Source organism: Acomys russatus, chromosome 4, assembly GCF_903995435.1.
Source record: "Acomys russatus chromosome 4, mAcoRus1.1, whole genome shotgun sequence".
Classification (NCBI taxonomy): Eukaryota; Metazoa; Chordata; class Mammalia; order Rodentia; family Muridae; genus Acomys; species Acomys russatus.
Genome location: NC_067140.1, coordinates 6,802,710 through 6,817,582, shown reverse-complemented (window position 1 = coordinate 6,817,582; position 14,873 = coordinate 6,802,710). Strand labels below are relative to the sequence as shown.

Genomic DNA, 14,873 nt, shown 5'->3' with positions numbered 1-14,873 from the left:
TGGGATTAAAGGCCTGCACCACCACCGCCCAGCAGGAACAACATTTTAACTGGCTAAAACATATCAATTAAGTCTGGCATGGTAGCGTATGTATTTAATCTAGAGGCAGAGGCATTGATCTCTGTGAGTTCAAGGCTAACCCAGTCTGCAAAGCCAGTTCTAAGATAATTTTTCTTCTTCTTCTTCTCCTCCTCCTCCTCCTTCTTCTCCTTCTCCTTCTTTGGTGGGTTTTGAGATAGGGTTTCCTGTCTGTAACCATAGCTGTCCTGGAATTGGTTCTATAGACCACTCCTAGCCCAAGACAGTTTTTAAATAAAGTGAACATAAACCAGGTGTAGTGTCACACACCTTTAATCTCAGCACTTTGGAGGCAGAAGCAGACAAATCTCTGAGTTTGAGCCCAGCCTAGTCTACAAAGTGAGTTCCAAGATAGCCATGGCTGCACACAGACGAGACAGGGTTTCTCTGTGTAGCCTTGGCTATCCTGGACTCACTTTGTAGACCAGGCTGGCCTCCAACTCAGAGTGATCCACCTGCCTCTGCCTCCGAGTGCTGGGACTAAAGTTTGTGCACCACCATGCCCAGCGCTAAATATCACTATTAAAGTTAGGGATTTCCTTCCTTTGCAACTTTCACTGTCTCCTCCTCAGAGGTGACTAACATTAACACAGCCATAACAACTTCTCCACAAAGAGGATTACACTAACCCTACCTGCCCGCCTCTTTTTTTTTTCTACTTCATTCTCAATACCCGTTTATTATGGCTTTACTTGATAACACGGGCTGAAGAAATGGCAACAGTGCTATCATGTGACACTTTGCAGGGTACTTCACCTCTTATGTTCTCCATGTCTGTCCATTAGCTGTTACATGCCGCCTCTTTCACACCTGCTGGCACCAGTGTGCCACTCTATCATTCTGCTAACCCTGGCACACCATTCCATTATGTGGGCAGACTAATTAACACCACCTCTAAGCGGACTTTTGGTTCATTCCAGCTTCATGCTCCCAGGAGATCTAGAATACACAGCTTGTTCTCCATTCTTTTTTTTTTTTTTTTTTTCCAGAGCTGAGGACCGAACCCAGGGCCTTGCGCTTGCTAGGCAAGCGCTCTACCACTGAGCTAAATCCCCAACCCCTTGTTCTCCATTCTTAAAGCTATCAACATGGACCTTGATTTTTTTTTTTTTCCACACTAGATCTCCTCTGAGCACTCCCCCAGAGAATTTCAGACTGTACACTTTTGTCACTGTCACTAGCTGGCAGGAATTTTCTCATGCTCCCTTCTTAATGGATGGGTTTATTTGGCTGCTCCCCCATGGTGGGGAATTCTGGTTATTCTAAAAGTTTCTGACTATTAGTTCAGGTCACAGCTGCTGGACCCCTCCAGAGCTGTGCTTAGGCCAGAGCACAAAGACTCTTTTGGAATGGCTACATCTTTCCTGCCTAGAGCCAGATACACTGCCCATACTAATCATGGCGACTCACCAGTGCAAAGAGCAGGAGCAAGGGAGAGAGGATCAGGGCTGTGAAGGTACTGGACACCACCGTGGGGGGCCTCTTCTCAGGCTCTCGGAACAGGTGCTGAGAAGAGAAGACACACCAAGAAATTTCAGAAAGTGCCCTTCTCAGCAGGGTCCGCCTGTGTACCAGGGCCCAAATGCCAACAACCACGCAGAGCAAGTGCCTCCTAGAGGCTAAGTCTTCAGTTGGCTCCATGGACCTTCTCAGAGGTGGCTTCTGGTCCCAGAGATCTCTCTTCCCAGGACACCGTTCACCTTTTCCTCAAAGACTCATTGCCATTCAGAGGCTGGAGAATGCAGACCACCGAGGGCCACTGGCTGTGTCAGAAAAGAGGCTCCGGCCTAGGGATGGCTTGGATGTTACACCCAAGGACTATGGACTTTGAAAATGTTCCCGGGTTTCTAAGTCTGTGTTACTGCCCTGCTAATCCTGGTCAGTTTACAGTAACTCCAACTGCTTTAACACCTAACAGGCCTCATACAGATGGTCTACCCTTAACTCACTCTATTCCCCAGCTGTGGCTCTAGTGGTGTCTGAGCAGACCTCCCTCCCCGGCTCCATGTAACTTCTAGAGTCAAACCAGAAAGCTGGAGAGCAGCCTCTGAGGCGTGTTCCTCTTTCCCCGGGGCAATCAGACCCTGAAGTCTGTCTAAGCAGCTCACCTCAGCAGCACGAACGAGCACAAATAACAATGCACCAAGAGTCCACAGAATCTACTTAGGCCCAAAACGACATTTGGCTGTGAGACTAGTGGCATGTTACTCTGCCTCAGTGTCTAGGTAAAGAAATGGGAGTAGGGAGAGCCATGACCATTCACTTTAGTAGGCTGGTAAAAGATCCCAGGAGAAATAAGTGAGATGTAACACTTGTGCATGCCCATCTTTTCGAATATCCATCCTCCAGTGTATAAACTATGGCCTCTTTTCCGCTTGCCAATGAGCAGCCAAGCCAGCTCCCTAAGAAGGCAGCTCCAACTGAGGCTGCAGTCCCTGCTTTCCCGGTGCTGTCTGTAGTGACTGTGGCCACCTGGTCAACCCTGTAGAGCACCAGACCCTCCTGTGTCACAGATAATTCTGCTCTGTACTGTATTTTACACTGCTAGACAACACCATAGAACATGATGGCGATTTAGAAAGACTCCTGCGACCCTGTGGAGGGAGCTGTGAGAGTCCCTGTCCTTTATTTCACTGCTTGGAACTCATGATCCTCTTGCCTCAGCCTTGCTAGTGTGGGGATTACAGGCATGCCCCACCGCATCTGGCTATCGTGAGAGGAGAGTACAGAGCCTGTTTTTACACTTCACACTCAACTCACAAGTGGGGCTCCGTGCTACTACTATGACTGAATCTCACAAGTGTAGAGCGGTCTACTGAGGGACCCACCTTACTATCCTTGACAACTGTGAATTTATTCTAGGAAGGGTTTCAGAGACACTTAAAAGCCTTTCTTTTCTTTCTTTTCTTTTTTTTTTTGTTTTTTTTTTTGTTTTCCCAAGACAGAGTTTCTCTGTGTAGCCTCTCCTGGACTCACTTTGTAGACCAGGTTAGCCTCGAACTCACAGGGATCCACCTGCCTCTGCCGCCCAAGTGCTGGGATTAAAGGCATGCGCCACCACTGCCTGGCCAAAAGCCTTTCTTTTCTTACTAATTTTGGTCCTCACAACATTCAATGGGCCGGGCTGGGTAGGGTTTGCTTATTTTGTGTTAAAAGGAAGGCAGGTGGCCTAAGCCAAGGATCTGTCCAAGGCAGTAAAGCCCTGCTTCTTAGGTGAGTTCTCAGCTGTTAGTACAATTTATACAGCAGAGAGGATGAGAGCTAAACCTACTTGTGCCTCAGATAGCCCAGTGGTCGTCTCATCGCTAGTTTACTTTTAGCCAGGAGATGGGACCACTAACTTGCCCCACCCCATTTCCAGAGTGGTAAGGTTCACATCAGCAGGCAGCGCAGGCAAACAGGCTGCAGGGCCAGAGCCACAGCCCAGAAGTTTGCTCTTTTCTCTCCCTGGGTTCACCTCAACTCTCAGCGTGGTGGATAACACCTTTGGAATATACCTGAATTTCCTGTTTTGGGGTAAAAAGGTTCTGAGACAGGACAGTGGAGGGAGCTTCTTCTTCAGGGAACTTGATAACCACGTCCGCCTGAAAAACAAGAACAGTGCTTAGAGGCACAGGGTAAGAGGGAAAAGCCACAAACTGAAAAGCTCTCCACAGTCCAGTCACTTCTCGTCATTAGCTGACAAATGGAGGCAATGAAAATCTCAAGAACAAATCTTGTATTTGCCAAAAGTGCCTTTTAGAGCAAGGATTCCAATTTCCTACTAGCGTAGTGGGAAAGCCCCCTAGAGCTGCTTAATATGAAAACCCCAACTGAGATACTTACTGGCTGCTAGAGCTGTAATCAGAAACCACCAGGTGTCCCTGGGAAGTGTGATTTAATCACATAAAAAATAAAAAATGCAGTCTGGTACAAAGGTATTTTCAAGTCCAAGAGAAGAGAAGGAATCTTGAAAATAGCAGGAATAAAGGTGGCTGCCCCTTCATGCTGCGTAAGACAAACCCTGCCTGGCCTTGCTATCTGTTTTCTGCCATTTCCCAAACCCATCTCCTGCCGCAGACTCAAGGCTCCAAAGTCTCCCATCTCCCTGAGAGCACGCCACGCTTCCAGGAAGCTGTTCCTTAACATGCACTCTGGATACTATTCCAAGACATCCCATGCTTTCTCAACTCCTTGCTCCAAAGCTGCCTTTCGGTATGGCTCTGTCATCAGAACTATCAAAAAGTGAGGCCTGTAAGGGAGAACCATGTAACCTATAATATAATCATGTAATTGTTGGCATTATTTATTAGCTCATTGCCCTCTTCTTCCCCAGACTGTAATGGATCTCAAAGGCCAAGACCCCATGCCTTGACATAATGGGAAACCTCTTTCTGATAGACTAACTATAGGAATTCATGAAATGTGGGAACTCCATTCATTAAATTAATCAATACACTAAACATCCATAGTCTATGACCCTCTGTATAGCAGAACACATGGCCTCACAGCAAGGCTGTTAGTGTGGCCTTCATTGATCAGGCACCTACCACATTCCAGAGGATTGGGTTCTTCAAAGTGGCATCTCCGATGATTAAGTAGAGAGTGTAGGTACCAGAGGCAGAGTCAAACTCAATCTTTCTCTCAGAGGTGTCCAGTTCAAACTTATATACATTCTTGCTATCCGGCTCAGCAACAAACACCACTTCCTGGCCAGTTTTCTGGTTATGAAGTCGAACAAATGTCTGGAGAGAACGAGAGCAGCACCCAATCATCTCAGAGCTCCTTGTGGGCCCCACATTCAGTCAGCCAGGAGCAGAGGAAGAGAAAGCTCTGCTCAGCCACACCTGCTCCTCAGAGCGGAAGGAGCAGCCACCCGACCCTAGTTCCTACCCCGGGGACAATTTTTCTGCTTGAACAAGGAGAGAAACTGAACATGGTTGTTGAGCTAGTGCTCAGCAACTTGGAGTCTGTGATCATCTACCCTCTGCTGCTGCTGCTGCTGCTGCTGCTGCTGCTGCTGCAGTTTCCTCCTCCTGCCAGCTTCTGGCTGCTCTGCTGCCCAATTCACTTCTTCGCCAGAGGGTGAAGAGAAGGGAAGTGAGGTGGAACAGCAAGAGGCTCGTGTTCAGTTTCCTAGTGTTTCCAGCTCAAGGTGCAGCAGTGGAGGCCCTGCTGTCGAGAGCAAGGTCAAGTTCTGAGGGGACACAGCTGCCTGGTGTCACAGAGAACCTGGCTCTGAAAACGGTGACCTGGCTCCTTCACTTAGCAGCTAAGTAGACTACTTAACCTCTTTGTACCTTCTTCACTTCTAGGGCAGAAGTAAGTGCCTTTATGTGAAGATTTTGTACTAATGTATACAAAGCATATAGTGTAGGTCTTGGGAAATCAGAGCCACTCAGCCACGACTCCACTGTAGCTACCCTGCCTCAGTACAGTGGTTCTGGGTCTAATCAGTTATGGCCAATGTGTGCTAGATAGAACTGCAACAAAATTTATTATCTGGGTAAGGCTTTCCTTTCAAGGGCTTCAAGACAAAGAATTCAACAAGACAAATGGTTGGCTCCAATTTACAGTTATAAGGCAAGAACATTAAATGAGTTGCCATAGTGACGCAGCCAGCGCTGGGCCTACACATGAAGCATAACTCCCATTTTTGAGTCCACACATCAAATTACTGAGGGAAGCTCACAATACCAAGCATCCTGACTACAGCCATTAGTCTTGTGCAGGGGTGGGGAGAGAACGCCTGTCTTCCACCCGTACTGCAGACTCATCTTCAAAATGTCACGCCTACACAAGAGGCCATCGAGTCACAAATTACAGAAAGAACCTGGGAGAATCCAGTCAAAGCCTCATTACCTTACATTTTCTTGCCTTACACCCAACCCTCCCAATTTAGTCTTCTGGTTTAGCTTCCTTCCTGGTGCTATGTAGTTGGCAGTGCCCTTCGGGAAGAGAATGACATGCATGCTGAGAGGCTGAAGGAAGTGCTTAAAAGTTGGCTGGGTGTGGTGGCGCACACCTTTGATCCCAGCACTCGGGAGGCAGAGGCAGGTGGATCGCTGTGAATTTGAGGCCAGCCTGGTCTACACAGCGAGTCCAGGACAGCCAAGGCTAAACAGAGAAACCCTGTCTCAAAGGAAAAACAAAAAAAAAAAAAAACAAAAAAACAAAAAACAAACCCCAAAACAGAAAAGAAAAAAAAAAAAAAAAAAAAAAAGAATTTCAATTAAAATACATATATAATGTCTTCTGGTTTAAAAAAGCAAAATAGGCATACATTTAAAAGAGTATTTTTCATAGTCTCATAACAGAAAATCTGCTTTGGTAAGAACAACACCAAAAACAAAAAACAAAAACAAAAAAAACCGTAGGGTTCTCTGCCTAGGTTTTCCTTTTTGTCAAAACTGGGTGGTGGTGGAGCACACCTTTCATCCCACCTTTAATCCGACTGTTCGAGAGGCACAGGCAGGAGGATCTTTGAGTTTGAGGCCAGCTTGGTCTACAGCGCGTTAGTTCCAGGATAGCCAGGGGTATAGAGAAAAACTTGTCTTAAAAAACAAAACAAAGAAGTTTCAAAGTATTACTTTTTTTTAAATTTAAGTATATCTTCTAAACAATATTTTAAAATTTTTATTTATTTCATTTTATGTGTATGAGTGTTTAGCCTGTGCCTGGCAGCTGTGGAACTGAGGTTACAGATAGTAGCAAGCAGTCATGTGATACAAACACTGGGAGCAAACCCGTCCTCCACATAAACAGGAAGTACTCTTACCTGATGGCCATCTCGACAGCTCCCTCAGGCCCCACTTCTTAGGAACTGTACGGAGTCTTCGATCACTAAGCTCAATCCCAGCCCTTCTTTGCCTGTTAGTCTGAACCGGTGTCAGGAATCTGCCAGGCTCGCCTTGTATGCACATGATGGCCTAGGGGAGCCTTGAACTTATCCTCCAACCTCAGCTGCCCAGAGCTGCTTTGACTGCACATCTGAACCACTGAGCTCAGCTAATCCTTTCTCTTATTTTAAAGACACGTTTACTTCAGTTAATGGGTCACAATCACTGCAAAGGGAGCAGAGTGTCACAGAGACAAGTTGATGGATGGCAGGGTGCCATTGTGTCCCGAAAGTAGGAATGTGATGTTTGCATATTGCTCTGGTATACATTTGATCTCCTGGCAGGAGATCAGCAGGGGCCTCTTCCTGACCTGGTGAGGGGTGAGCTCCGCACCGGTGTTCACATCTACCAACTGGAAAAACAGGGCAAAGTTCTGATGGCTGTCTGCGATGAATGTGCCCTTGGCTTTGGCTGGGTAGGTCACTCTGAAAGAGATATTATATACATAGTCAGTCTGAAAACGGGCATCATTGCCCAACCGGTCCTGTCCCATTTTTACCACTTCCATGGTGGACCAACTAATGCACAAAAATATCTATGGTCTATAGGCAAAGTAAATCAATAAAGCTGACTGAAGAGGTGTTTTCTTTTGTTTCTTTTCTTTTTTTCTTTTTCTTTTTCTTTTTTCTTTCTTTCTTTTTTTTTTTTTTTTTTTTTTTTTTGGTGTTGGAGCTAGAACTCAGGGTCTCATGTAAGGCAAGGTGGACCAGAAAGCTGGACCAGACCACTAAGTGACAATCTCAGCCACAGGCCAGGACTGAGAAAAGCACCGAGAAACTTTAATCAGGGTCTGGGGAAGTGCTCTGTGAGAATGTGGACCTCCAGGCCCATGTCAACGCCTTGTGCTCTGACCCAGGCCAGCTCAGGTGCAGGTGCCTGGTGGGGTCGACGGCAGCAGCGGCAAGGCTGGCAGACGAACAGGATGGGGCGCAGACAAAAAAGGAGTGTTGGGCTTTTTTATGCTTTGTTTCCTAGACTGTCTCAATTTATTTTTCAGCCCTGAAATTGGATTTTAAAAAGTCAGACTTGACGAGGAAAGCTGTTTCTCCATAGCCATCTCCTGGGACTTAAGAGAGACAGCCAAGGGATCAACAAGCCAACAGTCACGGAGCTCACATCTGGCTTTGTCTTACATTCTCGGTTTATACTGACTAATGGAGGCCAACTCTACAGAGAATTAATCTTGCAAATCACTCTTCCAGACATTATTTTAGTGCATTCTCAAATTGTGCTCTTCTCTCCACTATCTCTACAGCAACAAGCAAGTCAGGGACACAAAGTCCAGCGCTACATATTTACAAGGCCTGAGTTTGGCTTAAAGCTTCAGGGCTCATCTGCCTCCATAGGCAGCCCACCAGAGCGGAGCTGGGATCTGAACTACACCCAAGACACAGACAGGCTCCTCCTCATTCCTCCTCGAAAACAGGGGTCTCATGACACTGACAAATGGTTTGGCCAATCCTGATCAAATCTTAATGGCTGTCACGATAAAGGGAAGATTATCAGATCTTGTGCAAATATGACATGTAAATTTGTGAAATGTTCCAGATTTTTATGTTTAAAAATGTTAATGGTTACAAAAAAATGTTAATGGTTCCCTAGGAGTTTGATTTAAAAGAGGGAAAACAAAAAACAAACAAAGAAACCAAGGCTCTGAAGCTGTGCCTCAGACCAGGAGGAGCTTCCACGTAGGCAGGGAAACAATAGTCTTAGAGCAGTGGCTCTCAACCTGCGGGTCACCTAAGGCCATCAGAAGCCACAGGTGTTTATGATTCATAATGGTAGCAACATCACAGTTATGAAGCAGCAGTGAGAACGGCTTTATGGCTGGGGTCACTACTGCACAAGGAGCTGTGTGACAGGGTCACAGCATTAGAAGGTTGAGAGCCACTATCATGGAGCTGGGACTAAGGCTTTCCAACTGTCTCAGACCCACCAAGGTCAGAAAGCGCTTCCCTGAGGTCATACCACAAGCTAACTCAGGACTCTGAAGATAAGACTGCAGTAGAATACAAATTAACCCACTGCTTCCTCGGAGCTAAGTAGTGTGAATTACACAGCGGACTCAAGACTGAGACCCCCAGGGAGCATCTGGCTCATGAACTAAACACTCCACATCTGCCACATGCCTACCAGTGTCCCTAGAGCAGACACCACTGGCACTGCAGTCTCTTCAATTTGGGGTGACAGTAGGGTCACTACCATCACAGAAACACCATTTGGAGGAGCACAGTGCCTAGGTATGTTCATTCCAGCTCTGAAGCTTGGGGATCCTCCCCACTTACCGGGTAGTTTTGGGTGCAATGCTCTGATCCTTATCCACAGTGGAAAGATCGACATTTGTGATGCCAACTTCAGTAGAGATCTTGACTCTAAGCTATAGCAAAACAGAGGACATCCATCAACTGGTGGGTATGAGAGAAGTACACCGAAAGCCTGAGAGAGAGAGAGAGAGAGAGAGAGAGAGAGAGAGGGAGAGGGAGAGGGAGAGGGAGAAGAGACACACACCCATTGTGTGTTGGATTGTGTGTGTTGGAATCTAGGACCTCCTGCATTGGTAGGTAAGAATCACCACTGTAAACTGGGTGTGGTGGCGCACACCTTTAATCCCAGCATTCAGGAGGCAGAGGCAGGCAGATCACTGTGAGTTTGAGGCCAGTCTGGCCTACAAAGCAAGTCCAGGACAGCCAAGGCTACACGGAGAAACCCTGTCTAGGGGGGCAAAAAAAAAAAAAAAAAAAAAGAACCACCATCAAGTCACATCTATAAAACAAAACTCTTTTTCTTTCTTTCTTTTCTTATTTTCTGAGATTATCTCACACAGCCTGGGCTAGCCTTGGACTATGTAGCCAAGGATGACTTTATACTTCTGATCTTTCTGCTTCTACCTCCTCAATGCTTGCAGTAGAAAGGGGTGCCGCCAAATCCAGTTTCACGTGGACGGAAGCCAGGGCTTTGTGCATGTTTGACAACTGAGCTACAACCCTACCTTAAAATGTTCTTCTCTTAAAAGTAAATAAAGGCAGGAATTCTAGAACAAGTATCTTCAAGACCATAGTGAAACTGACCCATCTGGCCAGATGGCATTTCTCACCATCCCTCACAGGTAAGACCTTGGTTCTTGTCCTTTCTTCACTCCTTTGGCTTTGGTATATGTTTAAAAAGGCGAATGAGGGAGGGGAAGATTTAAAAAATAATCTTTTAAAATATATTCTTTAAAACAAATATGGGATAGCCGGGCGTGGTGGCACACGTCTTTAATCCCAGCACTCGGGAGGCAGAGGCAGGCAGATCGCTATGAGTCCAGCCTGGTCTACAAAGCGAGTCCAGAACAGCCAAGGCTACACAGAGAAACCCTGTCTCGAAAAACAAAACAAAACAAAAAACCCACAAATTATTTCTTACATAGTAATTAATGTTTGAATAATTTATGCCAAAGTACTAACAGCAGCAAAGAGTTAATCACTATTTACCCTTGGAAAGGCACTGGCTTTGTAAAGCCATGTCCATCTGCGCAATAGGAATGAAATGCAGTGCTGTTTCAGACGAGGACATCAAAGACTGATGAGGTCATGCACACGCTCACGCAGACACTCACACTCCATAGGCCAAGGTTCCTCCCTGTCGGCCTCCGGTCCCTACTAACTACACTGTTCACCAAGTGTCCCCACTCTCTACTGTGTATGTTTCAGCATACTATGGCCTTTGTCCCCCTTGGAATCACAGAGAGGCACATGATTTGCTTTCACCAATGAACTGTGAGCACAAGTAAATTGCATTATTTCTTTGTGAAGGCTTAAAATTCATGGACACAGACGGGCTGGAGAGACAGCTCAAAGGTTAAGAGTGCTGACTGTCTTCCAGAGGACCTGGGTTCAATTCCCAGCATTCACTTGGCGGCTCACAACTGTCTGTAACTCCAAGAGCCTCATACAGATATACATGCAGGCAAAACACCACTGTACACTAAAAAAACAAAAACCACGGACACAGACACTGTCCAGACACAGGCTTGCTCCTGGAGGCAGGCTTCCTGAGTCAGGAGACCATGAAGCAGGGCCTCCAACCCACTCACAGGACACCTGTCATAGGCAAAAAGAAACCTGGATCATTTCAAGCCAGTGAGACCTGGAGTCTGTTCTAAGTGCAAACCAGACCATCCCAGCTCTTGCTTTATAAACATTTCCAAAAGAGGAGCTAGTTAATGCCAAGAAATAAAAAATTTTAAGCTGGGTAAAAATAAATGTAAATATCCAAAAGAGACAGAAAACATGTTAAATCGTCTATTCATTGGAGATTTTCCAGTTAAAAATTGAAGTTTGTGTAAATTATGGAAACCCAAGGCACGATTACGTGCAAACGCACTGTGAGCCTTCCAAACAGGACAGGCTTGAGAGTAACACAGAGAATCCTCGGCAAACCCATTTGCTTCGTCTAAGTGTCAGGATCATGGACAGAGAGTGCCCTTCACAAATAGTGAAAGGAGAGGCTCGGCATCTCCCAAGGTGCCAAATCAAGGTATGATAGCTCAAACCAAGGTCAAACAAGGAAAGGTTAAGGTAACCAACCCTTCTCTTAGCAGTCTTCTCTCCTGCTTCAATAAAACTGTTTTGCGACAGCAGCCTCAATTATCTGGCTGAATAGCTTTCTGTTTTGCTTAAGAATGTGTAAGATTTCTGATCAGAAGCTGTCAGGCATTCTCTCTTCTTGTGGTCACACAGCTACTCACGGGCAGAATTCCATCTGGCATCACTGCCTGGCAGTGAGATAGGCAACTGGGTGGTTGTGACACCAGGGGAAGGAGATGCAGGCCATCAACTGGAACACACAAGCCATGGGAGAACTAGTCCCGCCCTCCTTTACTACTCACAGGGCAGGGTCAGAATCAGAGCAGGCTTTCCTATACGCAGTCAGATCCACAGAGGTTCTTGGTGCCTCTACCAGACAACAAGCAATTAGAAGGCTCAGGCAAAGAAGCTGCCCAAGAGATATGAGCAACACAAATGCCTAGACTGTTTTCCCCAACTTCTCCCAACTATGTGGAATGCTTAGGTGCAGGAATATGCAGAGATGGCTGCACATACTGCCTTGACCAGCTTGCTGGCTCCAGGAATTCAATAGAGGAATACACAAAATACTTTGAAAGCTGAAGTACAAAGCAAGCGTGGGAAACATCCTATGGCAGGAAGGCTAAGCAGGTTTGGAGGACTCAGGCAGTCCTCCAATTTTGGGAGAAGAAATTAGTTATAGTCCTTGCTATAAAAATAGTCTATCTTTAAGTTAACTGTTGTGCAATTATCAGTCACATTAGGTAGATAGTTCCTTCTTCAGTTTTGTGAATCTTTCTCTTAAGCACTCATTTAATTTGTAAATATGATCATGAAAAATCATCATTACTTTAACATCATAAGTGCTCATAAATAGGAGACTAAATAAATAATGGTACATGCATATTATGAATTACTATGGAGCAATTAAGAGGCTAAAGTGTATGGACAGAGAGGACCTGTCACCATCCCCCAACTGCACAACTAGCCAGTAGCAGAGCTCTTTTTCACATCACAGGCTGCTGCTGAGTCTGTGTAGCACAGAGAACTGCCAGAAGTGCTGGAGCATGAGGAATGGTATGGCTTCCAACAGACTCCCAAGAGGAGAGCTGGAAGCCTCTACTTGCAATAAAAACAAAGACATAACTTTATCACATGGTCCCTGAAAGGCCCATAGAAAGAACACATTTAGGTTTTCCCCAACTATTACTTAAAAAAAAAAAGAGAGAGAATTATTTTTGTTACTTTATACCATGTGCATGTGTCTGAGTATGTACACATGCGTACAGACGCCCTGGAGGACAGGGGAGTCAGAGCCCCAGGAGCTGGAGTTACAGGTGCTTGTGAGCTGTTTCATGTGGGTGCTGGGAACTGAACTCAGGTCTTCTGGAAGAGCAGCAGGTGCTCTTAAATCACTGAGCCATCTCTCTAGCCTCATCTTTTAATTTTTCTTAGCACCCAAGAAACTATTAATGATAAACTTCAAGACTCATTATTATAATTTTTCTGTACTTTGGAAAAAAACACACACCCACATGTATATTTAATTCTTGTTTTTAAAACTCTAGGATAATGGGCTGGAGAGATGGCTCAGAGGTTAAGAGCACTGACTGCTCTTCCAAAGGTCCTGAGTTCAATTCCCAGCAACCACATTGTGACTCACAACCACCTACAATATGATCTGATGTCCTATTCTGGCCTGCAGATGTACATGCAGACAGAGCAGCACTGTATGCATAATAAATAAATCTTTAAAAAACAAAAACAAAAACAAAAAAAACCTCTAGGATAATATGGACAATGCAGGACATATACAGTCTTTTGTTATTGTTTTGTTTTTTCATGATGGGGTTTCTCTGTGCATCCTTGGCTGTTCTGGAACTTGCTCTGTAGACCAGGTTAACTTTGAACTCAAGTTCCACCTTGCCTCTGCCTCCAGAGTGCTGGGACTAAAGATGTATGCCGCCATCACCTAGCATATAATTCATTGTTTTTAAGTTTGAAATAAAAAAACTATCAAAATTCTGATATTCTTCCCCCTTTCCCAATTCCTTCTGGCTCCTCTTCTGCCTCTGTACCCATCCACTTTTGTGTTGTTTCTCTCTCTTAAAACAAGCAAAAACAGAAACAACAAAAAGACAAGACGGTGGGAAGGGAGTAAGAGCAGATGAGGGCAAGTGTAACGAGAACGAGTTATATACAAATATGAAACCGTCAGAGTAAATATTCAAGATAACCATTTTCTCTCTCAGCAGATGGAGACAGACAAATAGATGTTTAAGGACTGACCAAGGCCCCACAGAGCATCCTAAACACAGCAATAAGGAAGCCATCAAAGTCTGCTCGTCCAGACTTCACTCAGTGCTTGTGCTGAAGCAGCCACCATGAGCATTCCTAGACTATACAGACACTGGGATGCACACCAGGGCACACTGTACTGAACCTGAATAACTTTGGTTTGCTGGAAGGCTGCCAAATGACACAGAAACACTGTGGGGTTGCTAGCAAATGAGAATGGTTCAAAACAGCCCTTTGCGCCTAAAGTCTCACAACAAATGGAGCTCTGGAAACACTCAAAAGAAAAGTATTTCTACGCCACTCTTTTTCAGCAAACTACGCAATAAAGCCATGGCTTTCTCAGGCCTGTTAAGAGTCTGGTGTAGGGTCCCACTTGGTTAGCTCTTCCTTCAAACCAAAGCTGTGGGGCTAGTCTCAAGTAGGAAAGGCTATGTGCCCACCGTAATGCAGCCAGGCCTGCCTCACACAGGAGCATACCATTCCTTTCTCCGCTTGAGCTCCCCAGAATGTTTAACATCAGGAAATGTGGCCTTTCTGCTAGAGTAATAACTCCCATGTTTGGCTTATTACCGTTAAAAATGATGGTGCATTAGGGGCAATTAATGCTGATGAAAGCTTCCAACACCCATGCTTCCCACACAACCAGCCCAGTGTCAATGGTGCTATTACAAGCGTCCACACGAGCCACTACTAACGCACGCTCACCAATGCTGGCATCTCTAAGGGGGAGGAAACAGGACTTATTGACCTGCTCTGAGGCTCCTAATGTGACCATTACTGAAATTACATAGTAAAGCTGCACACAGAGCAAAAATCAGAGCACATGCACACTCACACATACAAATGGACATACACGTGATAAAGTGGGAGAGAAATGTTTTTCCTGCTTACTCCATCCTGGGAAGGGGCAGGACAATAAATGGCCTCAGGAGGGCTGACGGTCCTTGCGTGTACAGCTTTTAGACAATTCTATTTTGTGCTTGGTTTTTCCAACAACTACAAAACACTTTGACAAACAGTAGACTTGACATTACAAGAAGCCAAGTGTTAAATAACTCACAGGGTAGTATGG

At 45.5% G+C, this 14,873-nt stretch overlaps 1 protein-coding gene across 4 annotated transcripts in view; it reads right to left on the bottom strand.

Annotated features, from left to right (window-relative positions):
- Rpn2 (ribophorin II) overlaps positions 1 to 14,873 on the bottom strand; it is a 108,765-nt gene that overhangs the window by 7,162 nt on the left and 86,730 nt on the right. For all 4 annotated transcript variants that reach the window (XM_051143666.1, XM_051143665.1, XM_051143668.1 and 1 more), the window contains exons 10-14: positions 9,242 to 9,333; positions 7,267 to 7,381; positions 4,608 to 4,802; positions 3,576 to 3,662; positions 1,489 to 1,584 (exon numbers count right to left, since the gene is read on the bottom strand). In XM_051143666.1, coding sequence (XP_050999623.1) covers positions 1,489 to 1,584; positions 3,576 to 3,662; positions 4,608 to 4,802; positions 7,267 to 7,381; positions 9,242 to 9,333 — 585 coding nt within the window. The remainder of the gene's footprint in view (positions 1 to 1,488; positions 1,585 to 3,575; positions 3,663 to 4,607; positions 4,803 to 7,266; positions 7,382 to 9,241; positions 9,334 to 14,873) is intronic.